The following is a 17,141-nucleotide window of genomic DNA, read 5'->3' on the forward strand; positions in this document are numbered from 1 at the left end:
GCGGAGTCGGCTTCTTACCGTCCCAGCCGACCAGAAGCTCACCAGGACCTTTAACATCGGAATAAACATCTCAATGTTTAAACCCCTCAGAGGAGTAAGACACAAGGAAGAGTGGCGCTGTTGGGAAGCGTCTCATCCCCTATATCATCCGCGACGCTGAATCACCGCTAACATGGAATTAAAGCGTTATCTCGGGATTACTACTAAATATAGACACTTGGGTTAAATCCAACACAAAATCCATGCCGTGTATGCCCTCTGTTTCCACGTATTGCATAACGCCGTGTCCAGCTTAGTATCAAAATGCGGATGAGGGAGCATCGAGGGATGTCCGTGGACAGAGCGAGTAAATGAACATGAAGCTCAAGGTCTGCGTGTTGGTGAGGCCTTTGCAGGAATTGTAGGAAAATAAGCACATATACGTTCATTTAGGACTCCTCTAAACCACACGGGCAAAGGAAGAAAGATTAAAGCAGCTGAATGGTGTGAACACCTGGGCGGGAAGCGGAGGTAAATACCTTTGAAAGCGGGGAGTTTCTGCAGCTCCCTGCTGTTGGTCAGGCTGAAGCGGGAGGAGCTTTGCCTCTTGTCCTTTTTGACAGGCGTCTGGGAACCCGGCTGCTTCCCCTTCAGCAGCTGAGTGGTGGGAGGGACACTGTTACTGGTCTTCCTGTTGGAGCTCTGCAGAGACAAGACAAAGCCCCGACATTATTCACACGGGACGACGCTGGGCCGTGCCAAACCGAGCGGGAGACAAGAGCTTCACCAGCAGTCTTAGAACGTTTCTCGCACGTAGCCAGGTCTCCATCAGGTCGCCTCGCGCCCAACGGGGAGTAGCTCAGGAGCTGACGGACCACCGTTTGCCCAACGTATAGACGCCAACGGAGCGTTGTAGCTCAACAAATCCCACAGAGGGGGGAGGAGCTCAGTGTATCAACACAGACACACTGCATGTAGGGCCGGGTCTGATCCTAATGTGGGATCACCTGAATCTGAAGCGTTTGTCCCCGCGGCTCCTGTCTGCCTGCTGGGATCCGTCCCAACAACGCGCTCCTGAAGGAGCCGCTGGATCCAGCTGATGCAGCTGTGGACCCGTCTGTCGCCTGATCACAAGGAGATCCATGGCGTTCCTTAAGACCCGGCTAAAAATCGGCTGTGCAAGAACAGGAGCTGAGGCTGGGCGCCCACGTTTTTGTTCTGGGATGATTAGATGAGCGTTTTGGGAGGGTAATAAAACGCAGTACTTATTCGCTCGCTATTTCCATTTTTATGTCAACAGAAAATGTTTCACTAAAAGAATAATACAGCTGTAAACCAAACTGTGTCTGCGCTTCCTGAAGAAACTTGAAACCGTTTAATTTAAAGGCCATGCCTTTAAAAATGTCAGTACCAAATAAATAAAAACATAAATGAAACATCTTTAAATGTTTCAGTTTACTGAAAAGAAATCGTATTCATTAAAAGGTTAAAATCATTTGCATGCTTAATTGGCATTTACAATATTACAATATTTCTGGCTTATTTAATGCATCTTTAGTTAACAGCTTAATAATTAGTTATCCAACAACTGAATTATTTATTGTAAGACAGCATTTTTGGAGAGATTAATGACATAGTGATTAATAGCATAGTGATGGTATGTTATTAATACAGCTAAAATGACTAATAAAGCCATATTCGGCTATCTTGGTATTTATAAACACAGACATTTTTTGAAAGGCGTCACTGCAGGCAAAATACAGCGATATATTTTAGCCTCCACTGAGCAATTAAGTATTGAGTGCAGCTCTACTTAGGACCTTATAACTGGGCTAGGAAGGCTTTCAAAAAGATGTTTTGTCCTCACAACAAGGGAAAAGAAAGGACAAGAACTGTCCTCTCTACCGGCAGCGACTCGCTGTAAAGTAATTCAGCATCTGGCTGGATGTCAGGGCTCTTCACAATGGTCTGGTTTGTCAGATATATCAGGCTACAGGCCTGATATATCTGACAAATTGGGTTTATTTCTGGCCGGGCAGTCAAATGGTAAAAAAAAAAAACGCTCACTTCTCTGCTCATAAAAACACTAAACTCTAAATGCCGGGGGCCCCTGTGTGTCCAGGCTGCAGATCCTGACAGATCGGTAATGCTGACGACGTTTTGTATCATTTATGCTGAAGGTAAACCTTTAACTTTCATGAGTTTGCAAGTATCTTTCTCAGAATCAGCTTCAATCACCAAGTTTGTGAATGAAAACAAGGAATTTGACTTCAGCTCCACTTTCCTCTCAATGAAGACATTTTACATCCAAATACATAAAAAGGGAAATATTTGTTCTGTGTATAATAAATGTATATTAACAGCGTTTTTACAACAGAAAGGCGTGGTTGGATTGGTGCAAACATGCATGTTATCGACCTGGATACTCTGACTTTTAAGTCTTCAGCCTGAGGCGGCTGGTTTCAGCGAATAGCGTCGATCAGAAGGTAAAATCACAGTTTGTGCGCAGGATGTGGGGGGTCTGTGGAGATGTTAGCCGTCACGTTCAAGAGCTTTATTGAGCGTTCTATGCTGTTGTCAAACATCCGTGCCGTTACGCTGTCGGTCTAATTTTGACAACATTCAGCGTACCGACCCATTACACTGCCTTCCAGCTGCCCTGCACAACGCTCCGCTGAGCGAATGCATCCAGAGAAGAAGCCAAACACACCAGCAGCTCTCGTCTTCCTCGTGACAAAACTACAGGTTCTCTATGGGGTTCAGGTCAGCCCACTTTTCTGACAGTAACACCATGGCCACTCAAGCAGCTTTTAGTAAGTTATCCCTGTTGGTGGTTCCACTTTTCCTACCACAGTTCGTCCTTCCTCTCAACTTTCTATGAATGTTTGGCATCTTTAGCAACGACCTTTTATTGCTGACCCTCCTGGAGGACGGTGCCAATGACCGTCTTGTGACGATGTCATGTGACGATGTCAGCATTAGATAACTTTTACACATTAAACATTTTTTTATTGTTATACAACATTGCAATTTTCTGAGAAACTCAAGTTTGACGGGTTTTTTTATCATCTGTGAGCCATAGCCATCAAATATTCAAGAAACAATGACTTGAAAGACTTCACTTTATAAAATGACTATTTGAGTTTCTGAACTGAGTAACAAAACAACTTTCTCTCTTGATATTTTAATTTCTAGACATGTACTTTTACAGTCAGTGACGAGGTCACAGTCCGAGCAGAGGCGAATCACTGGTGGATGCGTCTAATTGGGTAATGCCTTTAACAACGGCACAACGGCGCCTTCAAAGAGCAATGAGATCCAGGTGCAGCCAAGCTTATGTCAATGGCCACCCCTCGCAACAGCTAGCTAAACATTAACAGCTCGTTGAATTTGATTTAAAAATCCGAGGGAGCATCGATTTAAAAATATAACCATCACAACAACTGGTGTCAGAAATAACTTTGTTAATCAAACTTTGTCAATTAAACTTAATTTGATATGTCATTTAAACCGGACCACAGCAATAAAATAAAATCTACTTAAAATATTTAAGATGCATTAAAAAGTCAAACTAAAAGTGCAGTTAAATCACAAATAAAGTTTTGTGGGTATAGAGTTTAATTAGCACAAAGATTAGGAAAAGAAATTAGGAACAATCCCCCATCAAATGATAAAAACTAACCTCGATCGCTTACTGTAAGCTAAATGAAAACTATGCACGTTGTTACTACTCTGAAGTTATTATTTACTGAAAGTGATGTCGAAAATGGTGCATTTGGTTGAGAATATTAAACGAAAACATCCAATGAGAGAAAGTCCACCAGATCATTTAATGATACATTGTCCTAACTTTACAACTGACCATAAAATACTCTCACAAGTTAATATTCTACGTTTTAATTTGATATAAACATCTGCTGACGTTACCTACCCTACGAAGGTAGATAACATTGACACTCTCTGAAGTCTCCTTCCTCCCAAAAAGAAAAAAAAAGAAAAGAAAAGCAACCCAGCTGTTCAAAAGAGGAAACACAGATTTCTTATCCTGTCGTTTCAAAATAACACATTTCAGAGCTGCCAAAGCTTTACTTGCAATGTTGTGAAACTGCTGTGTTGTTTTTTTTTGCTCGGGGTCATCTTACTGCCAGCTTCATGCCAGTCCTCCTGTTGTCGCTGCATGAAAGCTTCAACACCTTTTGATAAGATTAAACCTTTACACCCGATCGCGGTGTAACTATGTGGAGAAACCCTGACATCATAAATAAAAGGTCACATAAAACCCTGAGCCTGATCCTGCCTCCAGAGACTTTAAACTATTTTTTTTTTCAGCTGATCGAAACAATTGTAATTTTATCAGGTGGATATCACTTTGAAATCCCAGTAGATACACATGTAATACGTGATGATCTCTTTCCAGAAGGACTTTAAAGAGAAGGGAGTGTGCTCTGATTTACCTCATGCTCGATGTTCTCCTGTCCTCCGCCCTTCCCCACTTTGCCGGACTTAGCGGACTCCTGCGGGAGAAAGATCAGGCTGAGTTCAACCCCGTTTTTGGCGAACCGTGCGGAGCACACAGAGAGAGCAGAGACAGCTAGACATGACCATCCAGCCGGGCACTGTTTTGTTGTTGCGTCCCCCCCCCCCCTACTCCCCAGTTAGCTGGCTAGCCTTACTTCACAGTTATCGTCGCTCAGGCTGGGAGAGAGACGTGAAATAATCCGCAGTCTGCACAGAAATGGCTTAAACGAAACGTAGCGGTTTAAAAGCGCAGCAACAACAAAAAAAAACACACACTTTATTAGAACAAAGCGAGGCGACACACTCAGTGCTAGTATGTTGGCAAGATAGCGGCTAGCTAGTAATGACTGGAGCTTGGCTAAGATGATGGGACGTTGCACTGATAAACTAAACGTCCAAATGGCGACCAGCGTATGACTACATACACTAATAATGGGTTTATATGCGCTTTATTTCCTAACGACACAGCCTATAACTAGCTTCTAGACTCACCTTGTCTTTTTTGGGTTTATTCGGCATTGTACAGACGTAGCCGCCCTTGCTGCCCGCTCGGATACTCCACAACCAAAAGCCTGACAACTCTCCGGGCAGGCAGCACACTGCAAGGCGGTTCAGCCCGTACTCACGCCGTGATTGGCTGCTGACTGTCAGCTGACTCCACCCATGTCGCGCACACAGTTCGCGGGAGCCCCCTGCCGGTCAAAGTGAAGCTATTACAGGACATGACACAGGAGGGACTCACATTTTGGACTCACCAGAGGGAGAAAAAAAGCTGAAATAAAAATTTATGCTTACGGTTAATAACGTCACGTTTTTCCTCTCCCAGTTTGCTACATGGGAAAATGAAAGAAGAAATAATTACCATCCAGTTCCTCTACAAGTACATGTTTGTTCATGGTGGTATTTAACATGCTTCATAAAAAAAGTCAGTTATTGGTTTATTGTGCGGCAGTGGTTCCTCTCCAGATTTCTCTCTACTTTTGAATGTCCTATTTGTATCTATTAAACATGCGTATGAATTTATAATAATTCAGATTCTAAGCTTTAATGAATGCGGGTTAAAAGTTAACAAATTGAGCAGAAAACAACAAAAGCCTTTTCAGACTGATTACCTTATTTCTGCATTTACATTGTCCTTTGAAATAAAAGATTCAGAAAACAAATTTATGACACAACAAAACACCTTTAACATATTTCTCCCAGCACATTTTTATGTTTTATTTACGTAACTCTTAACTATGAACAATCTATATGTTTGCACTTAATTCCATTCATTCATTTGAAATCCTCTTCACATGTTCCAGATTTAAAATGTAAAAAAGAAAAAAAAGGTCAAGTTTAAGGTTAAATTCGAACATTCAGTTTTTAGGTTTTCAATATAAAAACATAAATAATGTAGTTCCTGTAAGGTCCTGAGACACCGAGGTACCTGCCATAGTTTCCAGAAAGATCAATTGCAGAATGAAAAAAAGGAACAGATGCATTTAATATAATTCACATTACAAAGTAACGTGAATTATATTTAATTATATTTTATATAATTATATAATATAATTATATATATTATATTATATATAATATAATTATATAATATACAATTATATAATATTATATATTATATAGTTATATTTCCTTTTATCACCTCTAGAATATCGCCAAAATTACAAATATTTTGTCCAGGGGTTATGCTGAAAAACTAGTCCATGCATTTGTTACTTCAAGGCTGAACTACTGTAATTCTTTACTATCAGGAATTCCACAAAATGTTGCAGCAAGAGTTCTGATGAAAATCAACAAGAGGGATCATATTTCTCCAATTTTAGCTTCCCTTCATTGGCTTCCTGTTAAAATCAAGAATAGAATTTAAAATTCTTCTAACGTACAAAGCCCTTAATAATCAAGCTCCATCATATATCAGAGCTCTGATTACCCCGAATGTTCCTAACAGAGCACTTCGCTCTCAGACTGCAGGTCTGCTGGTGGTTCCTAGAGTCTCTAAAAGTAGAATGGGAGGCAGATCCTCCCATTCTACTTTTAGAGCTATCAGGCTCCTCTCCTGTGGAACCAACTCCCAGTTTTGGTCCGTGAGGCAGACACCCCGTCTACTTTTAAGACTAGGCTTAAAACTTTCCTTTTTGACAAAGCTTATAGTTAGAGTGGCTCATACCCTGAGCTATCTCTATAGTTATGCTGCTATAGGTTTAGGCTGCTGGAGGACATCAGGGCCTATTTTTCTTCTGTTCTCCAATTGGCATTGCTTGTTATTTCAGCCTTTATGTTCATAGTAGGTAAACCTGGGCTGAAGTTCTCTTAATTGTGACATCATATAACATAGAAAGGTATTTTTGTGTCTCTGCTCTGTCTTCTCTAACCCCCAGTTGGTCATCTAAAGGCAGATGACCGTTCACACTGAGCCTGGTTCTGCTGGAGGTTTTTCCTTACCGTTAAAAGGGAGTTTTCCTCTCCACTGTCGCTTCATGCTTGCTGCAAAGCCATCAACAATGCAGATGAATGTTCCTGTGGCTCTATGCTCTTTCAGGTGTGAATGCTGCTTGTCAAGACTTGATGCAATCTACTGGGTCTCCTTAGATAGGAAACTTTTTGACTAATCTGTATGATTTGATTAAATTTGACTTTGTAAAGTGGCTTTAGAAGTCATGTGTTTTGAATTGGCGCTATATAAATGAAGTGGAATTGAATTAAAAGCTGCAGGATTTGAGAGGGGTGAGATAGCTTAAGTGTGCTAAATGAGCCAAACTTGTTAGCATGTTCAACTTTTATTTATGTGCCCAACTGTTGAAATAACAGTATCAACTTGGAGATATTTACAGGTAAGAAAAAAAACAAAACTTTGGAATGTCAATAAATACAAAAAACACAAATGCAGTTTAACGACTTGAGGTACAAAACCTGACACTTTAACAGGAAACTGAACTCCTAAAATAGGAATGATATGAACTTAAAGTGGTCAAGTATGAACAAGAAACGAAGGATAACCGAAGACATTCCCAAGCTCATTTACAACATTTAGCTCTGAACTGTACAATAAACCTTTTTCAAAACACTAGTGGGGTTAACAGGACAGCTTAGTCCACTTCTTCCATCCTGGATGCATCATCGTCTCCTTCCAGAGGAGGCATCTCTTCAGCGGGAGCAGAGGTGACCTCGTCTGATGTCGCGTCGTCCTCGTCGATGCCTGAAGGAGGAAGAAATGGCAGACATTTGTCAAGCTAGCCGGTGAAGTTACCCAAACCTCTACAGACTTTTATGTTGGGAAATTATTTAATCTAATCCAGAGCAGGTAGGTGAGGCGTTTAATGACACCTACCAAGACCAAGCTTGATCATTCTGTAGATGCGGTTGGCGTGTGTCTGGGGGTCTTCCAGTGTGAACCCTGAGGACAGCAGGGCGGTCTCGAACAGGAGGATGACCAGGTCCTTCACCGACTTGTCGTTCTTGTCAGCCTCGGCCTTCTGCCGCAGGGTCTCCATGATGGGATGGTCCGGATTGATCTCCAGGTGTTTCTTGGCAGCCATGTAACCCATGGTGGAGTTGTCCCTCAGGGCCTGAGCTTTCATGATCCTCTCCATGTTGGCCGTCCAGCCGTAGGTGCTGGTGACAATGCAGCAGGGTGAGGAGACGAGGCGGTTGGAGACCGTGACCTGGGCGGTGATGCAAAAAATATTGTTAAGCATTCAGTTGAGAGCATGAGACGAACAGAACCATGATAATTCTGTTTTTTTGGCATCTTAAGGCTCTCACCTTCTCCACCTTCTTCTCCAAGATATCCTTCATGATCTTGCACAGGTTCTCAAACTGAGCCTTCTTCTCCTCCTGCTTCTTCTTCTCCTCCTCATCCTCAGGCAGCTCCAGACCCTCCTTTGTTACGGAAACCAAGTTCTTTCCCTCAAACTCCTTCAGCTGCTGGACACAGTACTCGTCGATGGGCTCGATCATGTAGATGACCTCCAGGCCAGCTTTGCGAAGGCGCTCCACAAAGGCAGAGTTGGCCACCTGATCCTTGGTCTCACCTGCGAGACAAACAGCCGTGTTCGTAAGAACGTTCTGAACTAAACGACTTTAATTCTTATCTATGAAAGCACCAAGATAAGGAGGAGATGCTCACCTGTGATGTAGTAGATGTGCTTCTGGTTGTCCTTCATACGCGTGACGTAGTCTTTGAGGGAAACCATCTCGTCTCCAGAGGCTGAGGTGTAATATCGCAGCAGCTCCGAGAGCTTCTTTCTGTTCTGGGAGTCTTCATGGATACCAAGCTGCAGGAAGACAGCCCAACTGTCAGCTTCAGGCACTTTGACACGTCCCAGTAAATGATGTTTGCCAAGATCCTTCCTGCGAGAGTAGCTAAAGGCTCTGGGGCGAAACTTAGCTCAGGCGCGTGGACATGTACCTTAATGTTCTTGGAGAACTGCTCGTAGAACTTCTTGTAGTTGTCCTTGTCTTCAGACAGCTCTGTGAACAGCTCTAGGCACTTCTTGACCAGGTTCTTGCGGATCACCTTCAGGATCTTGCTCTGCTGCAGCATCTCTCTGGAGATGTTCAGGGGCAGATCTTCAGAGTCCACCACGCCTCTGATGAAATCTGAGGAGAAAGACAACTTGTGTTCTTACGTCTGCATTATTCCAGCACCTCAAAGCAGCCTGCGCCGTAAAGGGGCAACACCTACTGAGATACTCGGGGATGAGCTCGTCGCAGTTGTCCATGATGAACACCCTGCGCACGTAGAGCTTGATGTTGTTCTTCTTCTTTTTGTTTTCGAACAGGTCGAAGGGCGCCCGGCGAGGCACGAACAGCAGAGCGCGGAACTCCAGCTGGCCCTCCACTGAGAAATGCTGTGCAGGGGGGGATGAAACGTCATTTAATCATTTAGATCATTGAATGGACGCAGACCTGCTCGATTTTAGACAATGAATGTGAGGCCAACCTTGACTGCCAGGTGGTCCTCCCAGTCGTTGGTGAGGCTCTTGTAGAACTCGCCGTACTCCTCGTTGGTGATGTCGTCTGGGTTGCGGGTCCAGAGGGGTTTCGTCTTGTTCAGCTCCTCCTCGTCGATGTACTTCTCCTTGATCTTTTTCTTCTTCTTCTTCTTGTCTGAAGATTTGTCGTGGTCGTCGTCCTCGTCTGAGCCCACGTCTTCAATCTCAGGCTTGTCCTCGTCCTTCTCCTTCTCTTCCTCCTTCTCCTTGTCCTTCTCTTTCTCTTTCTCCTCCTCCTCCGCCTCATCGTCACTCACCTCCTTGTCCCGCTCCTTCTCCACCTGGACGGGTGCAGAATACACTCCATCTGAGTTCTTGCTACACATGTATGCATATGAGCGAGAAACGGTCAAATACCGCCGACACTTACAAAGAGTGTGATAGGGTAGCCGATGAACTGCGAGTGCTTCTTCACGATCTCTTTGACTCGTCTCTCCTCTAGATATTCTGTCTGGTCCTCCTTCAGGTGTAGGATCACCTTGGTTCCACGGCCCAGTGGTTCAGCTGCGCAGCAGAAACACAAGTCAGGTCGCGTGGCCCACAATGCCGCGAAAAATAACCACCTGCGCTCGGTGTTGGAAGTTACTTACAGTTGTCCAGCCTAACCGTGAAGGAGCCGCCGGCAGAGGACTCCCAGGCGTACTGCTCGTCGTCGTTGTGCTTGGTGATGACGGTGACCTTCTCAGCCACCAGGTACGCAGAGTAGAAACCCACGCCGAACTGACCGATCATGGAGATGTCGGCGCCCGCTTGCAGCGCCTCCATGAAAGCCTTGGTGCCGGACTTGGCGATGGTGCCCAGGTTGTTGATCAGGTCGGCCTTGGTCATGCCGATGCCCGTGTCGGTCAGGGTCAAGGTGCGCTCCTCTTTGTTGGGCCTGATTTCGATTTTGAGCTCTTTGCCGGACTCAAGCTTGGAGGGGTCGGTGAGGCTTTCATAGCGGATTTTGTCCAGGGCCTATTGAGGGACGGAGGAGAGGTTAGTAGGATAATGTCTTTAATAGTGGCTGATAACGCGTCGTTCTGTTCGTATGTGGAAAACTTACATCCGAGGAGTTGGAGATGAGCTCTCGAAGGAAGATCTCCTTGTTGGAATAGAAGGTGTTGATAATCAGGGACATCAGCTGAGCAATCTCAGCCTGGAATGCAAAGGTCTCTGTCTCCTCCTCCATTGGTTGGTCATGTAGCTCAGGCATCTAGGTAAAAGTGACAGACGGTGAGTTTTACAAAAAAAAAAAACATGCAAGATACAATTTAAATTCTGCACTCTTTTTATGTAACACTTTCAAAATGATTTATTTAAAAAAGGCAAAAGAAAGGCAAAGCAAAAAAAAAAAAAAAAAAAAAAAAAAAGCCACTTTGATTTAATTATCTAGGTAGGAACAACAGTAACACTTGTGGGGACAGCTGGTCTGATAGATTAAAATGATCCAGTTAATCTCTGTAACTACCTAACTCTACCTGCTGTATTCCCATTTCATGTAAATCACCATATTTAACAAAAGGGAAACATGAGTGTGCGAATATTTATTTATTTATTTATTTTAAATGGTCACTTTAATGGTTTGATTTCTGTAGTATTTCATCCTGTCCGTGGTGAAGGGGGAACGACTTGTGTCAGCAGCACGTGGAGGCGTCGCCCCCTGCAGGATTCATAGCGCAAACGCAACCTTCTAGAAGCTACTAAAGATGCAAGAAGCGGAGTCTCGCAGCTTCCACAATCAAAAAAAAAAAAAAAAAAAAAAAGCCCCTCCTCACCGCTGCGGAGACTCAGAGGTTGATAACTCAAAGCTGGACTGTTAAGTCTCCAGCGTGAAATAAGAAATGAACACTGTCAATGAAAATATTTCAAATAAAGAAAAGATGGCTTTAATAATAAAGTGTACAGCGATTGCACCGTGCAAGGAGGCTGCAGAGCTTAAAATACAAGACTTGATCTTTTATTTTTAGTAGCTTTTACTCCGTTACAAATCTCAATTAATAGAAAAAAAACGTCGCGGGTCTAAAGCTTGACGTTTATTTCATCTTTCAGCTCTGATACCTTCACTCGTTGACATAATTTCTAATATACCATATTCTATGCCGTATACAAAAAAAATGATCACGCTCCAATTAGATTAACGTAAGAAACCGTTAATCCCTAACGTCTGTGCAGTTCATTGACAAATAACGTAACAGGTATATGGGCGAAAGGATGAATAAACGTTTTATCCATTTACCTTGGTCCCAAATATGTGTTGCGGAAAGCTCCGGGGTCTGTTGCGCTCTGGTCTCTCGCTTTCGCTGTCACCTCAGCTGTGAAACGAATCTGAAGCCACTGCGCGTCTGAGCGGCTTTTGTACTCTTTCAGAGCATTCGAGAAAATCCTCACCGAGAGCTTCCAGAAGCGTCTGGAATCCTCCGAGATGCTTAAAGCTGATTGGTCGGTGGGAGTGCCAGTCAACGTGCGGCACGCGCCCCTTTTTCCTTTTCTGGCAGAAGGAGGCGGTGTGGAAGCGCAACAGTGGTCTGACCAGGGAAGAAGCCACGTGGGAGCGGGAGCGAGAATTTACCACGCCGGGTTCGCTGAAAATTCCAGAACATTCAATGAAAAAAGGCACGTCGATGGGGAAAATCAAACCTGCTTTATTTTTTAATGGCACCCGTTTCACTCAATGTCCCGTTGTAGCCAGTTTTGTGTTTGAATAAAGCAGGTAAAATAGTAAATCTGGCATGCAAGCCCCATATAAGAAAAACTTCAGGTTTTGTTTGCATGTGTTTTTATTAAAAATTTAAAAGCTTAACATACAAAATGTAACAGTTACAAAACGAGGAAGAAGTCAAATACCAATGACTTTACATAACTCCTGTGTTCTCAAAACGTCCAAATAAATATATACTTAAACTGAGAACTAAAACAGTAATGGTGTGCATAAATAAAATTAAAATAAAAAAAACTTGACAAGTTGACATTTCTCAAAATTAAAAGTGGCAAATAAAAATTCCTTTTAGAAAGTAACTGAACTTAAAAAAATAGAAACCTAAGCCTTAGAAAAGTCTAGCAAGTATTTTAATCAACTTCCTCCATTCTTGATGTGTCATCATCTCCTTCCAGGACTGGCATGTCTTCGTCGGCCGGCTGAATGAGGTCCTCAACTGCGGAATCGTCATCATCGATTCCTACGGATGAAAACGCAGTCGTTAAGAAACCATGTAATTTGTAGATATATAATTCAAGAATAATCTGATCGTATTTGTTCAAACAGTCAAAAATAAAACATACCAAGACCAAGCTTGATCATTCTGTAGATGCGGTTGGCGTGGGTTTGGGGATCTTCCAGTGTGAAGCCTGAGGACAGCAGGGCGGTCTCGAACAGGAGGATGACCAGGTCCTTCACGGCCTTATCGTTCTTGTCTGCCTCTGCCTTCTCCCTCAGTGTCTCAATGATTGGATGTAATGGGTTAACCTCAAGGTGTTTCTTGGCGGTCATGTAACCCATGGTGGAGTTGTCCCTCAGTGCCTGAGACTTCATGATCCTCTCCATGTTGGCCGTCCAGCCGTAGGTGCTGGTGACAATGCAGCAGGGCGAGGAAACGAGGCGGTTGGAAACCACAACCTGTGGATAAGGAAATACAGTATTATTTACAATTGTCAGTTATAGCTGCTTCTTTATTGTTGCTATGGGGTCAAAAAATAAGTAAAAAAAATAGTTCCATCATTTCAAGAAAATTTTACCTTTTCAATCTTTTTGTCGAGGATATCTTTCATGATCTTGCATAGATTCTCAAACTTATTCTTGAGGTCCTCGTGCTTCTTCTTCTCTTCTTCGTCTTCTGGAAGTTCCAGGCCTTCCTTGGTCACAGAGACCAGATTCTTTCCATCATACTCCTTCAGCTGCTGGACGCAGTACTCGTCGATGGGCTCGATCATGTAGATGACCTCCAGGCCAGCTTTGCGAAGGCGCTCCACAAAGGCAGAGTTGGCCACCTGATCCTTGGTCTCACCTGTTTAAGTTGTTACGAATCCATTTAATCAATATACTATTCAACAAGTTAGTTAGCCAAATTAACGCTATGACGAAGAGCTCACCAGTGATGTAGTAGATGTGCTTCTGGTTGTCCTTCATACGAGAAACATAGTCTTTGAGGGAAACCATCTCATCGCCAGAGGCTGAGGTGTAGAAGCGCAGCAGATCTGACAGCTTCTTTCTATTCTGGGAGTCCTCGTGGATTCCAAGCTGAAAAATGCAATGATCCATCAATGTCTATCACGCCTAGCATTTTAATATGAGATGGTTCAGAGCTCTGAAGAATGAACTTACCTTAATGTTCTTGGAGAACTGCTCGTAGAACTTCTTGTAGTTGTCCTTGTCTTCAGACAGCTCCGTGAACAGTTCTAGGCACTTCTTGACCAGGTTCTTGCGGATCACCTTCAGGATCTTGCTCTGCTGCAGCATCTCTCTGGAGATGTTCAGGGGCAGATCTTCAGAGTCCACAACACCCTTGATAAAGTCTAAGGGGAGAAGGTAAACAGCGTTCAGTCAGCCATCCAAAAGCGGACTAAATTTCATCCTCAAAGACAGAGATAAGACTGGTAGTTGATGTGTCAGTACATGTTAACTTACTGAGATACTCTGGAATCAGCTCCTCACAGTTGTCCATGATAAAGACCCTCCGCACATAAAGCTTGATGTTGTTTCTCTTTCTCTTGTTTTCAAAGAGGTCAAAGGCAGCTCTCCTCGGTACAAAGAGCAAAGCACGGAACTCCAGCTGACCTTCCACTGAGAAATGCTGTAGTTTTAAAGTAGAATATAAATTTCCCTTAGCTCCAAAGACTAGTAATCATGAATAATGAATGATTTTTGTCCATTGTCATTAACTTACCTTAACAGCCAAGTGATCCTCCCAGTCGTTGGTGAGGCTCTTGTAAAACTCTCCGTACTCTTCGTTGGTGATGTCGTCTGGGTTGCGGGTCCAGATGGGCTTGGTCTTGTTCAGCTCCTGAGCATCAATGTACTTCTCCTTGACCTTCTTCTTCCTCTTGTTCTTGCCATCCTTGGTGTCTTCATCTTCATCTGATCCCACATCCTCAATCTTTGGTTTGTCCTTGTTCTCTGCAGCATCTTTTTCAACCTCCTCTTCCTTCTCCCCCTCTTCAAGGTCCACTTCCTTCTCTCTTGTCTTCTCCACCTTTTAGCAGATCAGAGGTTTTATAACTTATGTGCCTTGCATTTATTTCAACATTTTCATTGTTCACATATGGCTCTCAACAGCTTCTAGTCTGAAATTATAACTTACAAATAGCGTAATAGGGTAGCCAATGAACTGTGAGTGCTTCTTGACTACTTCCTTGACGCGCTTTTCCTCGCAGTATTCTGTCTGATCTTCTTTTAGGTGAAGGATGACTTTTGTGCCTCTGCCCAGGGGCTCTCCTAAAAACACCAATCAAATTGATGTTAAACAACCGGTAAGGACTTAGCCTGTATTTGTTTATGCTAATTAATAGCTAAAGTAAAATTAGAAGGATATTGAATCATACCATTGTCAGGCTTGACTGTGAATGAGCCACCAGCGGCAGACTCCCACACGTACTGCTCATCATCGTTGTGCTTGGTGATGACGGTGACCCTCTCAGCTACCAGGTACGCAGAGTAGAAACCCACACCGAACTGACCGATCATGGAGATGTCGGCTCCCGCCTGCAGCGCCTCCATGAAAGCCTTGGTGCCGGACTTGGCGATGGTGCCCAGGTTGTTGATCAGGTCGGCCTTGGTCATGCCGATGCCCGTGTCAATAATGGTCAGGGTGCGAGCGTGCAGGTCGGGCCGGATTTCAATCTTCAGTTCTTTGCAAGACTCGAGTCTGCTGGGGTCTGTCAAGCTCTCATATCTGATTTTGTCCAAGGCCTGTCCAGAAGAGGAAATCATGTTCAAATCACTATGGGGTTCACAAATATAAAAGGAGTGTGGGAAAGAGATGGCATGAGAGCTTTCATTTTTCTTACGTCTGAAGAGTTGGAGATGAGCTCACGAAGGAAGATTTCTTTGTTTGAGTAGAAGGTGTTAATGATCAGAGACATTAGCTGAGCGATCTCAGCCTGGAAGGCAAAGGTCTCCACTTCCTCCTCCATAACGTGTCCAGCGTTCTCAGGCATCTAAATTGGGGCAGATATCTTGTTTTTAAACAACTCCATTTTAATATTTGACTCTTTTTTTTTTCTCAGGACGGCCACATGGCTCGCACAAAGTGGCTGACGGTCGATGAACACATGCTCCAGCTGTCACTCAGAGGTTTAGCATGTGGGTGGAGTTCTAATGCTTTTCTAACCTCCTGTGGGTTTATCTTATAATTTAAAATAATTTTGATGAAGAAAGTAACAACTGAATGAAAATCATGCTGCTATGCAATAATATGAACCCATTTACTATTTGTGCCAGGCATGCAGGTTCTTGTGAATAGCTTTCCCACAGACTAGCAGCTGCTCTCTGGGTCAGGGTCACCCTGTAAGCCACGTGCTGCAGTTCCATAAAGATACTGATGGTAAAGAGACTACTTCTGCCATTTAAAAGGGAAATGATACTAAAAATGTGCATATTATCAACCCCTTTCCAGTTCAAAGTAGTTTAATTTGTATCACAAAAATCGCGAATTTTGTAAACATTTATTCGCGCCTTACCTCGATTAAAATCTCGAATTCTTTTCTAGTAGGATCGTCGGAAAGGCTTCCTTTCTTTTCTCGTGTGTTCTTCTCGAAGAGGTTCAAGGCTGCGCTTCGCTGCCGCTTCTGTGCAGTCAAGTCTGTCCTGTCGTGCGTTCGCGTGAGTGTCCTTTGACTCTATGCAGGCCACCAGGCCACGCTCACGTCTTTTTATACTTTACGGGGTGGTTTCTCGAAGCTCCCCGATGGAAGCTTCTGGAAAACACGTTCACAACTGTTGCGGAGAGGTGTTGAGGAAAGGCCGGGAAGGAAGGGGGAGTCGAGGAGAGTGAGAGCCCTAAAGTTACTGTGCCCTTATAGGGCAGCAGAGTCACAAGGAGTGCCTGTCACTCATAGTGAGTGCCTCCCTGATAGCTTGTCGAGCCGGTAGGCCCCATACTCCCCCCTGAACCTGTCACAGCTGTGCATTGCTCTTTCTGTCACCTGCTCCTGGGTATCTCCGTGGATTTGCCAACATAGGAACTTCAAAGTGCCTATATGCGCTTTTTGTGTGCACAATTTGGTGTTTTTGTGGACGGACGGACACTTGTCCTTAGTGTGTTTCTCAGACAGGTTGATACATAGTTTGAGAGATGGCACCCCAGATTATTGGTCATACATGCAAGATCTAATGCAATTTTATCATTTATTACAATTTTATAGACACACAGACAGACTACAGTTATTGTTTTCCTACTATTTGTCTATGAATCCGATTGGACAGAAATAAGCACAATATGTGTGGACCTCCATGCTAGGCAGGGCACCATTTTTGGCCTTGAACCACAGCTAAGATTAAACCAGCATCGATTTAGACTGAAAAAAAACTATAGTTTATAAATGTATTTTTGTACCTGGCTGTTTGACTATAAAGCTGAAAAGATTTCATTACTATAGATGGAATCACTTTGACACAGTGACAGAAAACCCCATTTAAAAGGGCCACTTTTGCTTATTTCTGCAGGCTAAGACTCA

General features: G+C 43.5%; 3 protein-coding genes across 4 annotated transcripts in view; all 3 read right to left on the reverse strand.

Annotated features, from left to right (window-relative positions):
• The window catches only part of ppp2r5cb (protein phosphatase 2, regulatory subunit B', gamma b), a 29,421-nt gene extending 24,324 nt beyond the window's left edge, over positions 1 to 5,097 (reverse strand). The window contains exons 1-3 of one of the 2 annotated variants that reach the window (XM_012854510.3): positions 4,990 to 5,097; positions 4,434 to 4,493; positions 519 to 681 (exon numbers count right to left, since the gene is read on the reverse strand). In XM_012854510.3, coding sequence (XP_012709964.2) covers positions 519 to 681; positions 4,434 to 4,493; positions 4,990 to 5,016 — 250 coding nt within the window. In that variant the 5' untranslated portion in view covers positions 5,017 to 5,097. The remainder of the gene's footprint in view (positions 1 to 518; positions 682 to 4,433; positions 4,494 to 4,989) is intronic. The other variant, XM_012854509.3, reaches the window with a different exon arrangement.
• Positions 5,098 to 7,254: 2,157 nt separating this feature from the next.
• On the reverse strand, positions 7,255 to 11,864 carry hsp90aa1.2 (heat shock protein 90, alpha (cytosolic), class A member 1, tandem duplicate 2). The gene is made up of 11 exons (XM_012854506.3): positions 11,710 to 11,864; positions 10,537 to 10,686; positions 10,082 to 10,448; positions 9,862 to 9,995; positions 9,440 to 9,772; positions 9,182 to 9,347; positions 8,906 to 9,096; positions 8,624 to 8,771; positions 8,260 to 8,528; positions 7,826 to 8,159; positions 7,255 to 7,693 (listed from the first exon to the last, which is right to left on the reverse strand). Exons 2-11 carry the CDS (start codon positions 10,684 to 10,686, stop codon positions 7,584 to 7,586), a joined length of 2,202 nt encoding a protein of 733 aa, XP_012709960.2. The 5' UTR covers positions 11,710 to 11,864; the 3' UTR covers positions 7,255 to 7,583.
• A 368-nt stretch (positions 11,865 to 12,232) lies between these two features.
• hsp90aa1.1 (heat shock protein 90, alpha (cytosolic), class A member 1, tandem duplicate 1) lies at positions 12,233 to 16,433 on the reverse strand. The gene is made up of 11 exons (XM_036147597.1): positions 16,146 to 16,433; positions 15,474 to 15,623; positions 15,009 to 15,375; positions 14,768 to 14,901; positions 14,354 to 14,659; positions 14,095 to 14,260; positions 13,792 to 13,982; positions 13,560 to 13,707; positions 13,206 to 13,474; positions 12,753 to 13,086; positions 12,233 to 12,649 (listed from the first exon to the last, which is right to left on the reverse strand). Exons 2-11 carry the CDS (start codon positions 15,621 to 15,623, stop codon positions 12,540 to 12,542), a joined length of 2,175 nt encoding a protein of 724 aa, XP_036003490.1. The 5' UTR covers positions 16,146 to 16,433; the 3' UTR covers positions 12,233 to 12,539.
• Between the last annotated feature and the right edge of the window lie 708 nt (positions 16,434 to 17,141).

This window comes from Fundulus heteroclitus, chromosome 15, assembly GCF_011125445.2.
Source record: "Fundulus heteroclitus isolate FHET01 chromosome 15, MU-UCD_Fhet_4.1, whole genome shotgun sequence".
NCBI lineage: Eukaryota > Metazoa > Chordata > Actinopteri > Cyprinodontiformes > Fundulidae > Fundulus > Fundulus heteroclitus.

Bases quoted from the DNA above. Each gene is read 5' to 3' on its own strand.
- hsp90aa1.2 (XM_012854506.3), bottom strand. From the start codon at position 10,686: ATGCCTGAGCTACATGACCAACCAATGGAGGAGGAGACAGAGACCTTT. The intron at 9,348-9,439 runs GTTGGCCTCACA...CCCCCTGCACAG, and splicing joins AGGACCACCTGGCAGTCAAG to CATTTCTCAGTGGAGGGCCA. The intron at 9,097-9,181 runs GTAGGTGTTGCC...CTTTCTCCTCAG, and splicing joins GCTCATCCCCGAGTATCTCA to ATTTCATCAGAGGCGTGGTG.
- hsp90aa1.1 (XM_036147597.1), bottom strand. From the start codon at position 15,623: ATGCCTGAGAACGCTGGACACGTTATGGAGGAGGAAGTGGAGACCTTT. The intron at 14,902-15,008 runs GTATGATTCAAT...TGGTGTTTTTAG, and splicing joins CACAGTCAAGCCTGACAATG to GAGAGCCCCTGGGCAGAGGC. The intron at 14,261-14,353 runs GTAAGTTAATGA...TTAAAACTACAG, and splicing joins AGGATCACTTGGCTGTTAAG to CATTTCTCAGTGGAAGGTCA.